This window comes from Trichosurus vulpecula, chromosome 7 (assembly GCF_011100635.1).
Source record: "Trichosurus vulpecula isolate mTriVul1 chromosome 7, mTriVul1.pri, whole genome shotgun sequence".
In the NCBI taxonomy this organism is placed as follows: domain Eukaryota; kingdom Metazoa; phylum Chordata; class Mammalia; order Diprotodontia; family Phalangeridae; genus Trichosurus; species Trichosurus vulpecula.
This window is the reverse complement of record NC_050579.1, coordinates 196203041-196225981: the sequence shown is the minus strand read 5'-3', so window position 1 is coordinate 196225981 and position 22941 is coordinate 196203041. Positions and strand designations below refer to the sequence as shown.

The following is a 22941-nucleotide window of genomic DNA, read 5'->3' as shown; positions in this document are numbered from 1 at the left end:
TTAATTTAAGTTTTTTAATTTTAAAAATTTTTTAAAAATTCTGGCCTTTAATAAAACTTTAATTTTAAATTTAATGTTTAATTAATTAATTATTAACTAAATTTAATTTTAAATTCTGGGCTTAAATAACAAATGGAATGAGCATTTCTATATATAAAGTAGAACAGAAATAAGAATTGTATATATGGAACTATGAATCTCTGTTACTCACAGCTTGCTTTTCCTTTTAAATATATGACAAATTTAATATACTTTCCTAAGAGTGAAGCCAGTTCTCCAGAACTTTCTTTATATGGGGTTGGAAAAGCTGTAATAGACACTGCAAAAACATTTAGGTAAAAGTTATTCTCAAACTTTGTGGAGCTTTCTTTCCACTGTTCCCACATTGTTGAGCCTACTATTTATCTTCTTTTCCTCCTCCAGCTCTGTTAGAAATTATAACATCCTGACGACTGGGTTAAATTTGTAATCTAATCTTTCCTGGGTCTTCGGCATTGCACAGTAATCCTTTCCAGTCATCTGATTAACTGACACTCACATGCCCTGCTGCTGAGGCAGCTAGGTGGTACAATGCACTGGGCCTGGAGTCAGGAGGACCGGAGTTAAAATCCAGCCTCGTCACTTAACCTCTGCCTCAGTTTCTGCATCTATAAAATGAGGATCTTAATAGCACCTACTTCCAGGGTTGCTGCAGGACTGAATGAGATTTTATATATATATGTGTGTGTGTGTGTGTGTGTGTGTGTGTGTGTATGTATATATAATATATACATACATATATACATACACACACACACACATATACACAAAGTGCTCAGCAGAATGCCTAACACATAATAAATGACTGTTTCCTTCTTTCCCACAGAAGCTGTTCCAAACCTCCTCTCTCCCGAACTCTCCGACTTCATTCTAGCCTCGTCTCTCTCAGCAAAGGATTGCACAAAATCACACCTTCAAAATGGTAAAGCTGTGGTCCACTATTAAATACTCCTTGATGATAGCTAGTATTTTAACACTGCTATAAGGTTTATAAAGTGCTTTATAAACGCCTCCCTTTTATCCCGAGAAAACATCCTTATACCCTCATCGAGTATGTCCTTGATTCAGAGAAAAGACATAAACAGGGGCAGCTAGGTGGTGCAGTGAGTAAGAGTATCAGCCCTGAAGTTGGGAGGACCTGAGTTCAAATTTGACATGAGACACTTGACACACTTACTGGCCTTGTGACCTTGGGCAAGTCATTTAACCCCAATTGCCTTGCCTTCCCCCTCTGAAAAAAGAGACATAAATAAAGATTTTGTACAGGTGACAGAATAGGACTCTGGAGGGAAACTTGTGGCCTGGAAACCACAAGTGGCCTTGTAGATCCTTAAATGCAGCCTTTGGACTGAATGCAAATTTAATGGGACACTGCTCTGTAATTGTTCAGTCAGTTGCCCAAGGCTGCAGGCCCCCCTGCCCTAGAGTAGGCAGTAGCTTTTGTTGTTTTCTCGGCTTCTTTTGGGGAGGGTATTAATAAGGATCCAAACTTCTTACATACGTTATATCTTAACTTCCTTCAGCTATCCTTTAGCACTGTCCTCCAGCACATATACACACATAATGTTCAAATACACCTACAATTCCTGTCTTCTTTTTTGCCCCATTTTTATACCTCCCTTAGAAGCACATCTTTGCTCTACTGACTCCAAGTGTGGTGGTTCCACTGTCCTTGATGGTAAAACAAAACAAAACAAAACAAAAAACACCCAACTTTTCTAATTTTATTCTTTTTGTTGTCCTCCTTCCATTTTTACCTTCCAATGACCTTGAAGTGACCGCTCAGTCGGATGTCTTGACAAGCTCATCCTCGGTTGCTTCTCTGCTTTGTGAGAATGTACAGCTCGCAGCTGTCTATCGTTGTTCATAAGATTTTACCCATACCTTTATGTTCTAGCCTAGTGTTCCCTTTGGCAAACATTTTTGTTTATTTGCCAAATAAGTCAAATGTTTGCGGACTAAGGCCCTTTTGGGATTATTTTGGTTTCTTTATGATAGCAATAGATTTAGCCCAGTTAAGCTTCTGTATAAAATTATCATGATCATGTCAATATCCTTTCTAATGTACTGTTTAAGTACTTTAGGACTGAGCTGTTCCAACTGTATACCATACCCTTTTCTCATTATCCTTTCTTCTTGCTGTTTACTAATTCTGATCTTTACTATGATGTACAGATGACTGATTCAGAGATGACTCCCTTATCATTAATAAATCTTTACCTGTCAAAATATATGCTATTTTTTTTGCAGTCTTATTTGGTGTTCACCACATCCAAAATCTGATAATTCTTTTCTCTAAGAAAGCGTTCATGATATAAAAACATGAGGCTTCTTTACAGTTTACAAATTTTTGGCCTCTCCTTTGCATTGCTGCCAGTGAGTCGCAGAATGTATTGATTCCAGTTAGAGGGTCTTACCAAGTTCTTCACTGAATTTCTCTACCTCTTCATCCTCAGCAATTGTTGCTGGTGTATAAGGTGCAATTATTTTCCTGGTGGCCATTTTGCAAATATTTATGATCAGTACTATAATACGAGATAATTCGTTCTCTTTGAAATAATGTTTCTTGTTGCCTTTGGAGATACAAAAAAGCCAACTCTATTCTCTGCCTCTCCGAGGGGTAACCGTGACCCATCCTACTGAACTGCAATTCTCTTTTTTCTTGATTTTTTTTTCTATAGCAAGAATGTATAAATTAGTACGATTCAACTCCTGTAGAAATACATCCACTAGGTCACTAGACAAAGATCTCACATTAAGTATCAGCAATCAAACGAAAGAGATTCTTAGGATATTCGCCCCCTTTTTTTCTGTTAATTTGCCACCACCATTGTAGAAGCTGTAGGGGCTTACACAAGACAGAGGGCAATTTTAAAATTTTCTGTTACACAGATTTCCGTGGCCAAAAATGTTTTATAAAGCATTTCAAGGTTGGCAATGTCCTTTGTAAATATTCTATCATTTAACTGTCACAATAAACCTAGGAAGTAGGTGCTATTATCCCCATTTTAGAGATGAAGAAATTGAGGCAAAAGTTAAGTGACTTGCCTAAGGTCACACAGCTAATAAGTGTCTTTGAACTCAGGTTCCCCTGACTCTACGTCTGGCATTCCATCCACCACAACATCTATGTGAATGATGACATCCAAGAACAATAAATAAATACTATTCTCATTCCCACCACCACCACCCACTCTCCTATCATTCTGATAATCTGTAGAAGCTTTTAGGTCTGCTTTTGATCTTTTACTAAATACATAAATATATATTTCCCCAGCTGATGTTCATCTTTAAGGTGAAAACCCAAATAGTACAGGTTAATGAGTGGCTCAAAATGTCCCTGGTCTATATTTGTAGGAAAAGCCGAAATTAAGATACATCTAGATATACACGCTGAATTGAGCACAAATAAAAATGTTATCCTAAACAAACCACATTAAAGTTGATTGATTGTATAGATTTGGTGCCACAAATTCAGAAGAAGCTCCTAATCTGAACAGTCCTCTTTTTTTTCTTAAATCTTAATTTAAATGCACTAGAATCTTACTATACAGCAAAATCAATATGAAAAATGTTTGTCTTAGCTCGTATCCAATTCTGTATAGTTACTAAGGCACCCAAAGGACTTGACCATGAAGTGGCCTCACCTATAAAGTACAGCATGGACCTGGAATTAAAATTAAAGCATGATTTTGGTGAACGGATGTGTGTTTAGATATCTTGCTATTTTAAGTAACTGAAGCCAGTATCAAGTATCTGTATTTTTGTAACAGCAAAATTTTAAGTACATGAACTAAACTATTTTCACTGTCAATTCTTCCTAAGGTTGCCAATCAGCTAATATTTGACTAGCCTGGCTTCTATTCATTTTCTCACAGAAGCTGAAGATGTGTTCGTTTGTGTTATCTTATGATTGGTGGGATTTTTTGCCCTTTTAAAAAATGTAAAATACTGTTTCTTATTCTTTTCATTCCCTGAATACAGGGTGATATAAATACTCTTATCTCTTGTTATCACAACCTGCTCACGCTATTTTTTCTCCTTCCCTTCTTTTTGTCTCCCACATTCTCCTCCTTGGTCCCCACTCCAAGGGCAGTGGAAAACTTACTACCCACCCTCCCACACACACCCGGTTGCATCCTCTTTCCTTCCCATACTCCCCTCCCTACTCCCCACTCCAAGGGCAGTGGAAAACTTGCTACCCACCACCCCCTTGCCTTCACTTTGCTCCTTCCCAAACCCTGTGCTGCCCAGACTCCATTATGACGGGCAGTCAGTCAGAAAGACCAACATGAATGTTCACATCACTTGGATGAGATGGGAATCACCAACTTTAATCAGACACACACTATCTGCCAGAACATTGAGCAAGTTACTTAGTGCCCTAATATGATGCTACAAGACTATAATTTACAGATGAGTGGTGATCTGTATCAGTGGGGAAAATGTCCACACTGGGAATTCACTACACTGATAAAACCACAGGCAAAAGCATATACATATTTAACATTAATATCAGAGAGATACAAATGAGGAGTAATAAACAACTCCTAATATAGAGGGACTCCCAAAAGTCTTAGCACAGTTTTAACAGCCTGATACTGTACTAAGATTCTTGGGTCATCTTGCATGTAATCTGTGAAATTATTTTCGAATCCCTCTGGTTCTCCTCTCCACTTAAAAATTATGTATTTGGAGAGTTCGATTTTACACTGTGTTAGGTACTGTATGGGACACAGTCATGGTTCCTCCCCTGCAGGGGCTTAAAACCTTGGGGAGATAAGATATATAAGCCCACACAAACAACCAATAACACAAAGCAGCGAATGCTAGAAATCACTGGTGGAAGATGGATGGTCTCCCTCCCACAATAGGGAGAAGCTGGGTTTCTCAAGGAAAGCTTCATGGGAACAGTAAAGCCTGGGCTAGGCCTTGACATATGCATTGGTAAGATTCAGAAATGGCAGGGAAGGAAAAGCCCATCAATGAAATGGAGAACTATTCAAAGGATATGAACAGGCAGTTCTCAGAGGAGGAAATTAAAGCTATCTATAGGCAGATGAAAAAATGCTCTGGATCACTACTGATTAGAGAAATGCAAATCAAAACAACTCTTAGATACCACATCTCTCCTGTCAGACTGGCTAAAATAACAAAACAGGAAAATGATAAATGCTGGAGAGAATGTGGGGAAATTGGAACATTGTTACATTGCTGGTGGAGTTGTGAGCTGATCCAGCCATTTTGGAGAGCAGTTTGGAACTATGCCCAAAGGGCTATAGAAATGTTCATACCCTTTGACCCAGCAATACCACTTTTAGGGTTGTATCCCAAAGAAATCACACAAACGGGAAAAGGACCCATATGTACAAGGATATTTATAGCGGCTCTTTTTGTGGTAGCCAAGAATTGGAAATCAAAGGGATGCCCATCAATTGGGGAATGGCTGAACAAGCTGTGGTATATGAAGGTAATGGAATACTATTGTGCCATAAGAAATGGGGATGATGCAGACTTCGTAACAACCTGGAAAAACCTACACGATATAATGCTGAGTGAGCGGAGCAGAGCCAGGAGAATGTTGTGCACAGCCACAGACATATGGATTCCGTGAGGACCAACCCTGACATACTTTGCTCTTCTCAGCAACGTAAGGTGCAAGGACAACTCCAGGGGACTCACGATGGAGAATGCTAGAACTGTGAAGTTTGAATACAGATTGAGGCGCACTACATGCTCACCTTTTTTGCTTCTCTTCTGTTTTTGTTTATGGGTTTGGTTTTTTTTTTTTTTTTGGTTCTGTTTCTTTTTTCTCATGATTCATTCCATTGGTCATAATTCTTCTCCACAACTTGACTAGTGCATAAATTAATTCAATGTGAAGTTATACATGGCAGTTAAATGAGATTCCATGCTGTCTTGGGAAGGGAGGGGGGAGGGAGGGGGGAGGGAGGGGAGCAATTCTGGAACTCAAAATTTTGTAGAACCGTGTGTGGTAAACTAAAACTAAAAAAAAATAAAAATAAAAAAAAAGAAATGGAGAACTATGTGATGAAAGGGGCAATGGTGAGAAGTGATATAGCGTAGTGCAGGGGTGGGGAACCTACGGCCTTGAGGTGACATGTGACCCTCTAGGTCCTCAACTGTGGCCCTCTGACTGAATCCAAACCTCACAGAAAAAATCTCCTTAATAAAAAGATTTTTTTCTATAAAACCTGGACTCAGTCAAAAGGCCACACTCGAGGACCTAGAAGGCCACATGTGGCCTCGAGGCTACACTGGAAGACCTGGGTTCAAATCCTACTATAGACACTATGTGACCAAGGGCAAGGCATTTAACTTTACTGTGCTTCATAATTAATAGAGAGCGCAGGGCAATGGAATCCCTAAGACCTGAGTTCAAATTTGACCTCAGACACTTAATAGCTCAGTGACCCTGGGCAAATCACCTAACTGCTGCCTGCTCGGTTTTCGGATCATAGTAACATCTGTCTCTCAGCACTGTTGTGAGGATCAAACGAGATGATGTTTGTAAAGCACTTAGCACAGTGGCCAGCTCACAGCAGGTACTTAATATGTGCTGGTTCTCTTCCCCTCCCCCATTCCCACTCCATTCTTTAAATGACAAGGGTTGGAATCAGTGACCTCTGAGGTCCCTTCTAGCTTTTTAGTCAACAATCTTGTGAACATGTAAAGGCATATGTGGGAGAAAAATGACATAGCCTGACCGGAGCAGATAAAGTATGCATGGGCAAACAGGGATGACACCAGACACATAGGACTAGATTACGGAGGGCTTGAAATACAGAGTGTGAGATAGTATCCAGCAGGCAACGGACAGCTGACTTAACCACAATCTGCTTTGTGTCGTGCATATGTGTGTGCATGTGTGTCACACACACACGAATACAGCGCTGTGGACACATCCAGGCCCTCCCTTTAGACTATAAGTTCCTGGCAGGAAGAACCTATGTCATTTTTTTCATTTATGTATCCCTAGTGCTTTAAATAGTGCAGGGCACCTTAAAGGTACTTCATAAATGACTGTTGCTTAAAACCCGGGCAATATTCATTACAATGACTCCAAGGGTCCAAATTATTTCAGTTCAAGACCGAATTCCGACTTCAAAATGTCTGCATTATGGCCATTTGCTTCTTCTTGCACGCAGGGGCTGCGTCTTTTTATTCCAACCACTTAGTGCAAGACCTTGTATGCAGTAGGCACTTAATAGATGTTTGCTGAATTGATTTAAAAGAATTTGATGCTTTAGGTTTAAAGTTACTAGCGTTTTCTCATTTTTTAAAATTTAAAATCTGCTTTCCGATTGCGAATTACGTATCAACAAACATGAGTACTTCATTACTAGTATTTTTAACTGAATATTAAAAGGATTATGACTTCAATCCAAACACTGTTGGTTTGCTACATTAGAAGAGTCTGATTGTTCTATAAATGAAGGGGGGTGGGGCTGGGCTGGGGAGCAAGAAGCACAAGAGAGCTTTCTGTTGCTCACCCCACCAGCCCTGTGGTCCCTAGACCATGCTAGCAGTCACGTTTTTGTACGTGCTCCCATGACTACACAATGAAGGAAATACAACAGGCATTCACAAATGTCTGCCTAGAAGAGTCTAGAACTCAACACTTCATTGTTCAGCTGTTGCCATCTGAACACACACATTTCCCCAGACCCTTTCTAGTCCAGTCACCACCAGAGCACTCATTCCCTAACACCTTTATCTGTATTAGGAAATAAATACTGGGGCTGATCTTCACTTAAACCTCATATATACAGAATAAAAAGGTATTCAGAGGGAATGAAAAGCTGGTCACCATTTATTGTCTACTGAAGTGCAGGTTTCATAAATGTTCCATCAAGAACCGTAATCCTTTCAATTAATATGAGTAAGAATAGCACATTCATGGGGAAAAAGATACAAATTCACATGAGAGCTGAAACCACAAAACATTAGATTGTCAACAAAGCACAGGGTGACAGACAAAACAATGAGGCAGCGTCATCTTTGGTGACGTTTGGTAAATGGAAAAATAGCAATAAACTGAAGCATTTCCCAGAATTCTGATTTATAGGAGCATAAATCGTTGTGTCATCATGTGGGAAATTTCCTGTCATTTGTGGAAGGATTGTAATAATTCCTGTAGGGTCTCAGCAAAGTCTTGAGGGGCTTATAAAACCAGAGATTATGAGGGCATAGGATAGGAGCTGGACCTGTAATTTCATGTGTTCTGGGAATCCCACCTACTGTAGCAGGTCAGCACTTTCTCTGCAACCACTAGACCAGGGGTGTGGAACCTGAGGCCTCGAGGCCACATGGGGCCTTCTAGGTCCTTGGGTGCAGCCTTTTGGTGGAGTCCGTGTTTTACAGAACAGATCATTTTATCAAGGGATTTGTTCTGTGAGGGCCACATGTGGCCTCAAGGCTTCAGGTTCCCCACCCCTGCACTAGACTAGAAGACCTGGATTCAAATACTATCTTAGACACTCCCTGTGTAGTCTTGATTGGAATTAAGTTGGAGGGGGTGAGGGGTTCAAATGAATGGCCTCCAGACCTTGCCAGCTCTAAATGTACAATCTTATGATTCTAGAATTGCCTGGAGCACTGGCAGTTTACATTACTATGCCAGAGTCACAGAGTCTCTATGTGTCAAAGTATGATGGAAAAAAAAATTCTTCAAAGAACATATTAAAGGAAAAAAATAACAGGTGAGATTGCTCTGTGCTAATGTGGATGGAATGAGGACCTCTAGCTTGGATAATGGAACTGGTCTGGAATCAGAAAGACTCTTCTTGAGTTCAAATCTGGCCTCAAACACTTACTAGCTGTGTGACCCCAGGCAAATCTGCCTCAGTTCCTTATCTATAAAATGAGCTACAAAAGGAAATAGCAAAGCAGTCTAATATCTTTGCCAACAAAAACCCCAAATGCAGTCATGAAGAGTCAGACACAATTTAAAAAACAACAGCTTGGATAATGGAGGGCCAGGCATGGTGAGATCATAGGATTTAGACCTGGAAGTGACCTTAAAGATTATCTAATCAAAGATCTAAAAAGAGCAACAGACAGAATAAAAAGAAATAAATATAAAAGAAACTACAGTACGTGCTTTTCCACAGGCCAGGGCTTCCCAAAACAAATGAAGAATAAGGAAAAGCCTACATGTAATGGAATGAGGGTCCTGCCTGAAGACTGTCAGGAAGGACCAGGGATGCAAAGGTTTCAGAGGCACTTGAAACAACTCTGTAAGAGAGAAGAGGGAGGTGGACAGGAAGACCAGAGTGCTCCAATGAAGAAGCTCCAGGGAAGCCAGAGACCCTCAATGTTCTGACCAGGCCATGGGTTGGGAGCATTCGGAACAGGATGCCCCAGGAGTGTTTGAAGTTTACAAGAATTTGACCCAAAAGGCTTCAAAGGACCCTACAGACTGCAGTGCTCTGAACCTAGAAAGGACTTCCTGGGGGGAAGTGAGAAGGTACATCCGGGGAAGTAGAAGTCAGAATATTCAGGTTGGGACCTGCAGGTTCTTACCACCCTATCCAAGAATCCAGGATGGGGCAAAGCCTGGTCCTGGCACAAAGTCCCACAGCAGGAACTGAAACTGGAGAGGCAAGCAAACAGAAGACATTGAAAACTATTAAAAAGTAGCATAGACTCGGAGACAACTAAGAGACAAACCCAGAACAGAAGTGAGTTACTTCACAAGTACTACAAGTGGAGCTTCAGAGAGAGGAAAAAATGCTTCTCCACAGGGACCACAGAAGTTTATAAAAGATGCAAAACAAGAGATAAATTATAAAAATGTAAGGGAAATAAGAGTTCTGGGGGAAAAGGATTGGAAGAAAAATAAATAGATTAGAACAGAAGGGAGAAAACTTTACCTAAGTTTACAGACTCCCTGAAAATCACAGTGGATCAAAAAAAACAATAACTGTATGACACAAAAAATATTACCAAAATCAAAAGCCTGAAAAAATTCCTGAAAACCATGACTAAAACCCTTACTAAACTTGGAAACCATTTTTGTAGAAATTACAAATGAAAATTGCACAGATCTATTTTTAAAACAGAAGGAAACATGAAAATTGAAAGAATCTACTAATTACTTCCTGAAAGAAGCCCTAAAATGAAATTCCTAGGAACATATGCCAAAATCCATAACTTCCAGGTCAAAGAAAAAAAAGTACTGCAAGCAGCCAAAGCATCACATTCAGGGTAACACAAGACTTGGCAGGTGCTATGAAGGAGAGAAAATCTTGGAATACAACATTCCTAAAGGCAAAGCTAATGGTATACAGCAAAGAATAATGCAATGTACGTTGCTGAGTATAATCCAATGCGGGGGGGGGGGGGGAGGAGGAATTCAATTTTAATGGAATAGATGTCTTTTAAGAATTCCTGAGGAAAAGATCAGACCTCAGTAGAAACTCTGAAATAAGAACACCAGAATCAAGAAAGCTAGAAAGGTAAATAATAATTAGTAATTAGGTGATTAAGGTGATTATAATAATTAGTAATTAAGTGCTTCTATGCTAATAGGAGAGAGGAAATCAGTGTCCCTTCAAGGGTCACAGAGGTCCTGGGGGTTGGTTTTGTTCTGTTCTGATGTTCTTAGGAAAGGCAGAAAGAAAGGGGGAGAGGCAAGAAATACACTAGGAAGAAAGGAGGAATAAAGGGTATGAAGTTCAGAATCTCACTCTTATATGAATCAACTCTTTTCTCAACCAAAGGAGGTTTGAATGAACACACACACACACACACACACACACAGACACACACACACACACACAGGGTTTTGTGTAGAATTATACTAAATTCAACAGGAAAACTAGTGTGGACAGGGAACCTGGAGAAGAGATTTATTAGGAAAAATAGTAATGGGAAAGGAATAGTCACAAACAAAACAGATAAAAGGAAAGAAAAGAGGAGCTGTGGAGTAAAAGCAGATTACTTATTAAAGATAATTACAGATCACTAGTGCTTAGCAAATTCTTCTGTCACCACTTCTTTGTAAAGAAGAAGGAGGAAGAGAACAAAGAAAAGAACAATTATAAAATGATATGACGAAAGGATTGCTAACTATAACCAAGAACATGAATGGGATGAACTCACTCATAAAATGGAAAAGGATAGCATGGGTAACAAAGTAGAATGTAATAATATGCTGTTGTAAGAAACCCACTTGAAAACAGGTTTATATATAATTAAAATAATGGCCTGGAGCAGAATTTATGATGCTTCAGATGAACTAAAATACTCAGAGGCAGCAATCATGATATGAGACAAAAAAAAGTTTAAAAAGGCATGGTTAAAAGAGATAAAGAAATAATATTATGTTTAAAAGTACTATAGACAATGAAATTATATAAATACTTTAATATAAATGTACCACATGCATTTATATACATAAAAGATTAATTTAATAATAAATTTAATAATTTAAGCAAATTATATTACTATATCAATTTTAGTTATATTTATTTGATTTTATTACATTAAAACTATAATAATTGGGGACTTTTATGTGCCTCTTTTCAATTTATCTAAGTCTAATTAAAAATAAATAAGAAATAAGTCTAGGACTTGAGTAAAACTTTAGAAAAAGTAGATATGATCTATCTCTGGCAATTACTGAATGAAAATAGAAAGGAATATTTACATACCTACATATGTATGTCTATACACAAATATGTGATTATATTGTATACATGCATACATATACACATCTACGCATATGTGTATAACCGTATCTCTATCTATGTCTATATCTATGTCTGTCTGTCTATCTATCTATCTATCTATCTATCTATCTACTGTATATAACTATATATCTATTGAGTGTTTGTGTATACGTATGTAGTGGATGACACTTTTACAACAAGTGACAGTGTATTTGGACATAAAAGCCTCATTAAATACAGAAACAAAGAACTACTGAACATATCCTGTGCTGGCCCCAATGTTATAAAACTGACCATTAATAAAAGATCTTTGGAAGAAAGAATTCAAACTTGAATGGAAACTAAATAATTTAATCCAAAAGAATTAGTCAAAGGACAACTCGTAGAAACAATAGATAATTTCATCAAGGAAAATGACAAAATAACGAGACAACATATTAAAACTTTTGGGATGTAACCAAAGCAGTTCTAAAGACAAAATTTATGTCTCTAAAACCTTTCATCAACAAAAGAAAAAAATGAACAGGCCAATGAATTTGGCATGCAACTACAAAAAGTTAGAAAAGCAACAAATTAAGAAACTTCTACTATACACCAAAATAAAAATTCTGAAAAAAAGAAGAGGTTAACAAAATTGAAAGCAAAAGAAAATGAACTGATGAATAAAACTAGGAGCTATTTTTTAAACAGAAAAACTACGAGCTAGCCTGATTAAAGAGAAAAGAAAATCAAACTGCCAGAGTAAAAAAAAAATTTAAAAAGAACTCAAATTGAAAGGCAATAGAGGAAATAATTAGAAAATACTTTGTCCAATTATATACAAACCAAATTCATAACCTAAATAAAGTGAATGGATGTTAATGAAAACATAAAATACTCAAATTAACAGAAGAAATAGGGAATTTTAAATAGCTCATTCTGAGAAAAGGAAGCTGAACAATAAATGAACTCCCAAAGGAAGAAAAAAGTATGAGATAGATTGATAAATGAATTCTATCAAACATTCAACAACTAATTCAATATTATTGAAATTGTTTGCAAAAATAGGAAAATTAAGAGAATGATCATACCCATATACTTCCATGATAAAAATATGATCTTAATAACTAAACATGGGTGAGTCAGGGTAAAATAATAATGTCCATTAACAATACTATTATTTGATGTAGTGCCAGAAATACCAGTTATAGCAGTATGATAATAATAAAGAAATTAAAAGAATAAGTGTAGGCAAAATAGAAATAAAATTGTCTCTTTTTGAAGATGACATGATAGGCTACTTAGCAAACCCTGGAGACTGAACTAAAGCCTAATTGAAATAAATAATAACTTCAGCAAAGTAGCAGAATAGAAAATAAACCTACATAAATCATTGGTTTTTCTATATATTTCCAACAAAACCCAACAGGAAGAGATAGAAAAATAACCAGAGGACATATCACATATTCAGGAGTCCACTTAACAAGAAACAAAGAGAAACTCTATGAATATACAACACTCTTAACAGAAATAAATGCAGACATGAATAATCAAAGAGATATTAATCACTCATGACTGGGCCATGCCAATATAATAAAAATGATAATGTCACCTAAGTTAATTCATTTATTCAGTGCTGTGACAATCAAACTGCCAAAGGATTATTTTAAAAGGCTAAAAAAAATAACAAAATTCATCTGGAAGCACAGAAGGTCAAAAATCATAAGAGAATTAATGAAAAAAAAATGTGTGAAGGAAGAGGGCTTAGTAGCACCTGAAATCAAACTATACAGTAATCATGATTTGACACTGATTAAAAATAGGAAGGCTGTATCAGTGGAACACATTATTGCAGAAATTAACAAACATAAAAACATAACATTCAACAAACCCAAAAACCACAGATCCTGAGATAAAGATTCACTATTTGACAAAAATTAGTGGGAAAACAGGGCTGCTAGGTGGAGCAGTGCATAGTGTGGCACCTAGAAGCAGGAAGACTTATCTTCCAAAGTTCAAGTGTCTCAGACAGTAGCTGTATGATACTGGACAAGTCACTTAACCCTGTTTGCCTCAGTTTCTCATCTGTAAAATGAGATAGAGAAGGCAATCACAAACCAATCCAGTATCTTTGCCAAGAAAACCCTAAATGAGGTCACGAAGAGTTGGACACGACTAAAACAACTCAACAACAGCAACTGGGAATACAGGAAAGACTGGCAGAAATTAGGATTAGGTCCAAATTTCATACCAAATACCACAATATGCTCCAAATGGATATGAACTTGATTATAAAAGGTTATATCATAAAAAAAATAGAAGCAGGAAAGGAGATCTCTTTAATAACTATGGATGGAGAAGGGTTCTTGAGCAAACCACAGGCACTGAAAGGATCATAGGAAGTATAGTAGACAATGCTGATTACATAAAATTGAAAATTTTCTGCACAAACAAAATCAATGCAGTTAAAATTGGAAGGGAAAGAGCTATATGGAAAAAATCTTTGGACCATGTTTCTCTCATAAAGGTCTGATATCTAAGATGTATAATGGAATAATTCAAATACATAAGAATAAGGCTATTCCCCAGTAGATAAATGGTTAAAAGGATATGAACAAGCAGTTCTCAAGGGAAGAAAGGCAAGTTATCAACAACCACAGGAACGAACACTGCAAATCACAAATAATTAGAGAAATACAAATTAAAAAAAAAACTAGTTCCACCTTACATCCATTGCATTGTCAAAGATAACATGAAAGGGAAAGAACATTTGCTGGGGAGAAGGAAGGGAGTAGGTTGGATCTGTGAATTGGTACAACCATTTTTAAAAGTAATTTGAAACTATATCCTACAAAGTCACTAAACCATGCATATCCTTTTGACCTAACAATACCAATACTAGGCATATATGCCAAGAGATCAAACCAAAAAAAAAAAGATCCATACATGCAAGAATATTTATAGCAGTACTTGTAGCAAACCACTGGAAACTAAGGAGGTGTCCATCAATTGGGGAAATGGCTGAACAAATTTTGGCATATGAATATAATGAAATATTACTTAGCTGTAAGAAACAAATTCAGACGAAGCTGGGAAGACTTACAAACCGATTAAGAGTGAAGACAGGAGAACCATTTATGCAATGATTATAAAAATTTTGAAGAAAAGTAACTTTGAAAGAGAGGAATTTTTATCAATGCAATGGCTAACTGTGATTAGAGAAGACCAATGATCAAACATGCAACCCACTTTCTTAAAGAGATCAACTGGAAATGTGATCTGTGACATACATGTTTAGATATGGTCAATATGTGGATTTTACTTTTTTTTTTGCTTGACTGTGCTCATTTGTTACAAGGGAAGAATTTTTCTAAGATTGAGAGATGGGAATTTGGGCCATTTTGCAGACTGGGGCAGTGATGACAAAAGAAGAAAAAGAGTCATTGAAGTATTTTTAAAATGTACATAAAATAACAGAAAGAAGTTCAGAGGGACCCACAGACAAGCTGAACAACTTTTAAACTAACACTGAACTAATTAATACTCTTTTAAAAATAAACTATATATAATAGAGATCCATAGTTTCATAAACAGTCCTCTCTGTTCTTTGTAATATTCTTATTTGTGGTTATCTGTCAGGTTCAAAATATCAAAAAAATTATATTTTTTTCTATCAGAGATGGTTCTCTAGGAGGAGAGGAAGAAAGGATACAGGGAAAAATCCAGGCAGCGTAAAAACAAAAAAAATGTATCAAAAATAAATAAAAATCCTTTTTTAAAAAGATCAACTAGTCCAGTCCTTTTCATTTAAGAGTGTGAAGCAAATGAGCCGTAGGGAGGTTTGCTGATTTTCCCCATAACCCATAACGGTAGTGGAGAGCAGAGCCAAGTTTCAAAACCACGCGCGCAGATGACAATGATCCATCACCTTTTCCAAGAAAAGATGTTTTTAAGTGCCATACCAAAGAAGGTGCTCTTGCTTCTCTTGGCTTACCCAGATCTTACCCAAACTCCATGGCCTGGCTTAAGTCACACCTCTTTTTCCTATTCTATTATAAGTATTTAAAATATGGCACACATTTGAAAAACCATGCACTGTCTGTCCCATACTGTTAATTATTAGCCTTAAATTCTGAATAAGACTGTAAGCAACTTGAGACTAGGGATCTCTATTTCTTTTCTCTCCATGATGCCCTGTACAAGGGTTGGCACATGAACCACATTTGGTAAGTGCTTGTAGAATTTAGTTTCCTAGTGCCACTTCTTGCTTTTCTGCAAGATTAGGGGGCGGAAACCTTAAATTGTAATGCCAAGAGCCCTAGAGTCCAAAAGAATCCTGGTTTCGCTACTTACTTACTACCTGTTTGAATTTGAGTAAGTCACTTAATCACTCTGGAACTCAGTCTCATTATCTATAAAATAAAGCCGAATGTGGAGTCAGAAAGCCTGAGTTCAAATTTGAGTTTTGTCCTATACTTTGTCACATATAATATTACATGTTATCATTATCTATAAAATGAGAGAGCTGGAGACTGGACGTTTAAATCATCTTAAGTGGGCTTCACACCTCACCCAGATACCTAGCACAAGCGTCTGGTGCTTAAGAAGTTAGTTGATCTAAAAATAAAAGCAGGGTGGGAGATTGGATCAGACAACGACTCTATGATCCTATGACAAGATGATCTCCTGTGGCCCTAAATCTTAAGAACCTATAACCTCTCCTTCTCCAACCTACTATCAAAAAATTACTCTCAGTGTCTACAATCATGTTAATTAGGTCCACCACAAAGACTAAATCTAAGCGTGACTTTTGGCAAGTCACTTTAATCTCCCTGGGCCTCAGTTTCATCCTATGGAAGAAAAGAGAGAGTTGGACTACATGTATGACTCCTGAGGTCCCTTCCCGCGCTTTACGATCCTATGATCTAATTGCAAATGGTGACCGATTTATGGAAACATTTATTCCTCATTGATTCTATTCCTCCCTAACTTCCATCTCTTCAAACCTCTAATGCTTCCTCTACTCCCTCCCCTCCCCCCACCCGGTGCTGTTCTTACCTCCTATTTTAATGAGAAAATGGAGGTCATTTCCCATGAGCGCCCTGTTCTTGTCCCCACTCCACAGGTCACAATTCCTCTACCCTACCACCACCCATCCCTTCCTACTTTACTAACTGGAAAGAAAAGGAGCCCCTCCTCCTTGTCACTGCCAGCCCTTCTACCTTTATTCCATCTCCTCCAGGAGCCCGCTTTCTCATCTCTGAACTCTCCCAATCAAATGAATGGCTCTTGCCTACAAACATGCTCAGATCTACTCCATCCATAAAAAACAAACACAGAAAGACCCTTTATGTGACTCCACCATCTCCTCAAACTATCACGCTATATCCCTCTTCTCTTTTATGGCCAAACTCTCAGAAAGCACCACTTTCTCTTCTTCATCACTCAAACGCTTCAATCCCCTGTAATCTCATTTACAATTCTCAAATTCAACTGAAAATATTCGCTGTGAAGCTACCAACGATCCCTTAACTGCTAAATCGGACATCTCTTTCTCAGTCTTCATCCTCCCTGACCTCTCTTGGCAACTTTTCAAACTCCTAATCATCCCTACCCCCTACTGCTGGATGCTTTTTTTATCTTGGTTTTTCCACCACTCTCTTCTTGCTTCTCCTCTCACCTATCTGACTTCTTCTTCTGAAAATCATCATGGATATTGTGCTGCCCCTTAGCACAGATCTCCCTCCCCAAGAGCTCTGCCCTGAGCCCTCTTAACTCCCATGGGTTCAAGTCACTTCTAAACAAATGAACTTATGGTAACCAAAACTAATCTTGCTCCCTAACTCTAGCCATGTGTTATCCCTGCTGGGCATTTCTTCCTGGATGTGTTGTAGACGACTCAGACTTAACATGATCAAAATGAAACTCATAATTTATATCCCTTAAGCCTGTGCTCTTCTATTGTGGGTATCATCACCCTCTCATACTCCAGACTGTTAACCTTAGAATCATTCTTAACTCTTCTCTCATACAAACTCCATTTCCAACTAGTTGCCAAATTTTGTCTATTCTACCTACACAACACATTTATCCCACTTTTCTTCACTCATACAGCAGCACCACCCTATTTCAAGCCCTGGTCACTTTAGGATCAGAGATTTAAAATTTGACATCCAATCCACCCCGCCCCCCACGCCCCTTTGTGAAGTTGAGGAAGATGAGACAAAGAGAGGCCAAGTGATACGCCATGGGTCACATCACTAGTATTTATATCATTGAACCCAAGTCTCCATTCGTTATGCTACGCATGTCTCACCTGTTCTCCCTGTTTATAATCTCTTTTAATCTGTCTTGCACACAGATGCCAAAATAAATATTCCTAAATTAGCATATAACTAACTCACTCAGAAGTTGGTTCACCAGTGCCTATAGGCTAGAAAACAAACTCCATAACTTGGCATTTTAGGTCTTCCACAATCTGGTTCCCACCTGCCTTTCTAGCATTACTTCATACTATTTCCTCCTTAGAAATGCTATGTCCCACTCAATCCCTGCTAGTGCCATTCCCTTCTTCTTCCTCTGTCCATTCAAAGAAGCCATTCTTTTTTTATTGGAATACAAAATATTTTTTATTTTTTCTCTTTATTAATTTATTTCTGGTTTTCAACATTCATTTCCACAAGATTTTGAGTTCCAAATTTTCTCCTCATCCCTCCCTTCTCCACACCCCAAGACAGCATGCATTCTGATTACCCCTTCCCCCCTCCAAGCCATTTTTTCTGTTTGAAAAACACTACCCTTGCCAAGAAAACCCCAAACAGGGGCACAAAGAGTCAATGACACAACAACAAGCAAAAACAGAATTTGAACCCAGGGCTTCTGACTCTGAATCTAAGGTTCCTTCTGCTGTACAACATCTTCCCCTACAGGGTGAAGAGCTCATGGTAAAACAGACATATATACTCTAATAAGAAACTTGGTTTAAAAATAAAACACTACCCTTCTTTACCTCTACCTCTCAGTATTCCTTTTCTTCCTTTAAGACTCTCAAGTACCAACTCTTCTGTTGGTCAACCCAATAGTACTTTTGCTCTCTTCAATTTTCTTTGCTATTCTTGGATACATGCTGTATTCTCTATATACATACACCTACATCAGAATGTAAGTTCCTTGAGGGCAGGGGCTATATTTATTTTTGTCTTTGCCACCTCAGAGTTTAGCAAACTGCCAGCATACAGTGGGCACATAATTTGCTGAATTAAAGGAGCCCAAGACAATGAAAAGCAGGAAGGGAGATACTTCTAAATGTTAAGGCAAACACCTCAGTAGTGTGTGAGGCTGAAAGTTCTTGCTCCACTGGAGTAATCAGGAAATAGTGTAGAAGAGAGTGCTTTGAGCTGAGCTCTAAAGCAAGTTAGGGATTCTAGTTGGTGGAGGAGAGGAGGGACTGTGTGCCAGGCATGGGGGCAAAGCCATAGAAACAAGGGTAGCTTAATGAGCTTAAGTGACTCCACGAACAAATACAAAATCCCCTGGGCTGGCATTTAAAGCTCCTTACTACCTTTCCAGTCACTTTACTCCCTTGTACACATTCTGCAAACCATCAAAGTTCCTCACATACAAAACAACTCTAATGCCTATGCCTTTATCCTCCAGACCTGGAATGCTACACCTGCTCACCTCTACCTCACCTAGCTGATTTCATTCAAGACTCACCTCAAATGCCACCTTGCACGGGAGGCCCTTACCAATCCCCCTGGATTTCTTGTGCCTTCCCCTCTGAAATCTACAATAGTATGTATCTACTCTCTCTTTTTCTTTTATCTCTATGCTAATATGTTATTTCCTACATTAGGATTATATTCCTTGGTACACTGTCTGGAATATAGTAAGCCTTCAATAAACCCCTTGCTGGCCAGGGGCTTGACTGAGACAGAATGTCAAGGGTGAGAAATAGGCAGGTTGGTTGGAGCAGGGAATATCTAAGAGGGTCTTACTGTGTGACAGGCCTGGAAAGGAAGACTGCAGCAAAATTGCGAAGAACTCTAAATGCAAAACGGGAGTCTGTCTTTTATCCTAGACCTAAAGGCAATAGGGAGCCACTGGAGCTCTTTGATAATAGCAACATTTTTGTATTATTTAAAAATTATATATTCAGTAGGGCTCTGGTGAAATGGAATAAATACTAACTTTGTAATCAGAGGACCTAGGTTGAAATCTCAGCTTTGCTACTCACTGCCTGTGTAACGTTGGACAAACTGTTTAATCTCTCTCAGCCTGAGTTTCTTCATCTACTAAACAAAGGGGTTGGTCTAGATAGATGTTGTCAAACTCAAATAGAAACTGAGCCACTAAACTGTACATAAGGATCCCTGCAAGGGGCACATTGACTTAGAAAACCACATATTAATATTATCTGTGTTTTATTGCATTTTTATTTAATTCGCTAAATATTTCCCAATTACATTTTAATCTGGGTTCCAGCTCCACTTGGGAGCCCAATTGTAGGCTACATGGGTTAGTTTGACACTTCTAGTCAAAAGGCCCCTTCCTGCTTAAAATCTGACCCTAATTTGATAATGAATTCCAATGCTTCTCAATTCATAAACCTAAAAACTATAAACAAGATAGATTAGATAGAGGTAGATAGATAGATGGATAGAAGATAGATAGATAGATAGATAGATAGATAGATAGACAGACAGATAAGGACTGAATTTGTTATTTCATTCCATTTGGAAACTGTCAGATGAGAAAACTTCTATCAGTTTAGATCAGCACCTTCCCTACAATTTTTATTCTTAAGAAAACTGCCTAGAACAAGAGGTTAAGTGTAGTCACAAAAAAAATGTGTCAGGGATGGGACTTGAGATTTCACTGTGTGTGTTTACACATATGCGCACATATATACACATGTATATACAAAGACAGTATTAGAATAATTTTGTGTATATACATAACATAGACACACATATATGCACACACACACATTATTCAATTACAAAAACTAGGCTCTAATTTTTAACTTTGTTTCCAGTTTTATCTCCCAATTGGCCCATATTCTGACAAGCAGAGCTGCACCTGAGCCGTCTTCACCCAGCTGTCTTTCTCACACTCTCACACACGTTTTCCAAGGCAGCATCCCTGCCCTCACATGGGACTGCAGCAGCAGCCTGGGCCCCACAGGGGGAAATGCTTAACAGAGAAAAGTAAAGTATGGTGGTGCCTGGAAGGGAGAGAGGAAGGGAGGAAGGGAGGGCTCAAAGGGAGCCAGACAGTAAAGTACCTAAGCTGGGGTGGGAAGAAAGAACTGATGAACCTAGGGGCGGGGGGTTGGTAAGAAAAAAAGCTTCAATTTCAACAAGAGAAGGAGAGCGCGAAATTGAGGGCGGGAAAGAGTGGTTGCGGGCACCGTTCCTTCCCTACTCCAAGTCTCGGGCTCCAGCCCCAGATGCTGGGCTGCAGAAGCAGCCCCGTCCGGCTTTCCATGTTAACTCTGCTGCTTCTGCAGGGAGCCCTGGGGGAGCGTCTCTCTCTCCCCGAGGGCTCGGGCCCAGCCTGACACGCACCAGACTGGGTACATACGGGTCTGTCACACAAGAGGCGAGGAGGAGGAGAAGGAGGAGGAGGAAGACGAGGAGGAGGAGGAGGAAGACGAGGAGGAGGAGGAGGAAGACGAGGAGGAAGAGGGCGCAGCTGATTTTTAAACATGGCTTTCCCCCTGTTCCAACCTGGGAGCCAACCCCGCGCCCAGAGCAGGCGGCTGGGGGCGCAGGGAGGCCAGCAAGAGACCGCACATCTGGAGGGACTTAATCCCGTCCTCCCTCCCGCTCGCCACATCTGGGTCTCCTTTTTTTTGTTTGCATTTGTTTGTCCCCTCGCCTTCTCCCTCCCCCCGCCCCCCCTCCACCCATACCAACCACAAGCTGGTAGTTTGCAAAGGAGGCGAGTTGGGAAGGGAAGAAAGATGGCAAGAGATCTCCCCATAGGTTTAGGGTTGTCGGGGTGGGAAAAGAACCCGGGAGCCCTCCTCCCCCATGGTGCAGAGAAAGTGTCGATCCCGCCGAGAAGAAGCTGGGAGGGGAAGAGACAGCGGGGAAAGTGGGGGGAGGGAGCAGAAGGATGGAAATCTGCAACAGGCAGAGGCACAAATGTGGACCCCACAATCCCAGTCTGTTGTAGTCACGCGCGCTGGCGACAGCTCAATGTGTAACCACACAGCCATTTATTTCAGCGCTGGGATTCGGGAGCTTATCGCCAAGCTCTAAAAAGAGCCTTTGGAAATCATCCCGGGGCTACAAGGCTTACCTTTCTCTTCGGCATGATGTACCCTGTTTGGGCTGCAAAAAAGTAAAGCAATGGAGCTGGAGGTGCTGCTGCTGCGGCGGCGGCTGCTGCTGCTGCGGCTGCACAAGCTCAGGGCACTCACAGGCGGCGGCAACCAGCAACGGGGACTCTCGGGTGACCCACACCGACCGACCGACCGCAGCTCCCCCCCAGTCACCAGCACACCCTCACACTCGCAACACCTCCAATAACGCTACAAGCCAGCCAGCCACTCGCTCCCATTGGCTACCGCCGCGTTCTAAATTCCAGGACGGGGAACGCCCACCTCCGCGGAGAGCTCCGAGCTGTTGTACTCTCTAGTCTAGGCGAAGGCTGGGCAGTCTACTTGCTACCCAACGCCTGCCCTGGCTACAGAGCATGCCCGGTTCAACTTGTGGCCCCGTACGGAGCGAGGAGTTTCACTATGCGGATGCCAGCTTCGCTGGGTTTCAGCAGCCTGGAGAGACTGTGGCCATGATGGGGAGGAGTAGAGAGCAAGTATGGAGACGGAGATTTTAGAATGTAAACATCTATGGGGCAGGCAACAAGTCTCTACAGCCCCCATCCCCTGTAGGCAATTCGGCAGCAATTATTAAGATCCCGCTACTTGCAAGATGTTCAATAGATCTATGATGGAAACCTTGGTTCTAGTCCTCACTCTGCCATTGACTAGGTCTGTGACCTTGAAGAAGTCTCCTAGGATCAAGACCTGGAAGGGGGCCTGAGAGATAATTTAGAAACCAATCTCAATTTACAAATAAACCAAACAAACAAAAACCCATTTATTAAGAGCTTTCTATGTGCCGAGCACTGTGCTAAATGCTGGGAATACAAATATAAGCAAAGTCTTTACATTCTTAAACTTAATATTCTAACTGGTGAAGACTACACATAAAGGAGA

At 39.6% G+C, this 22941-nt stretch overlaps 1 protein-coding gene across 5 annotated transcripts in view; it reads right to left on the bottom strand.

The window, feature by feature from the left end:
• Positions 1-22368, bottom strand: part of HMGN3 (high mobility group nucleosomal binding domain 3) — a 77366-nt gene extending 54998 nt beyond the window's left edge. For 2 of the 5 annotated variants that reach the window (XM_036769400.1, XM_036769398.1), the window contains exon 1: positions 22023-22229. In XM_036769400.1, coding sequence (XP_036625295.1) covers positions 22023-22037 — 15 coding nt within the window. In that variant the 5' untranslated portion in view covers positions 22038-22229. Of the gene's footprint in view, positions 1-22022; positions 22231-22326 lie in introns of those variants that run through there. The other 3 variants (XM_036769397.1, XM_036769396.1, XM_036769399.1) reach the window with 3 other exon arrangements.
• Between the last annotated feature and the right edge of the window lie 573 nt (positions 22369-22941).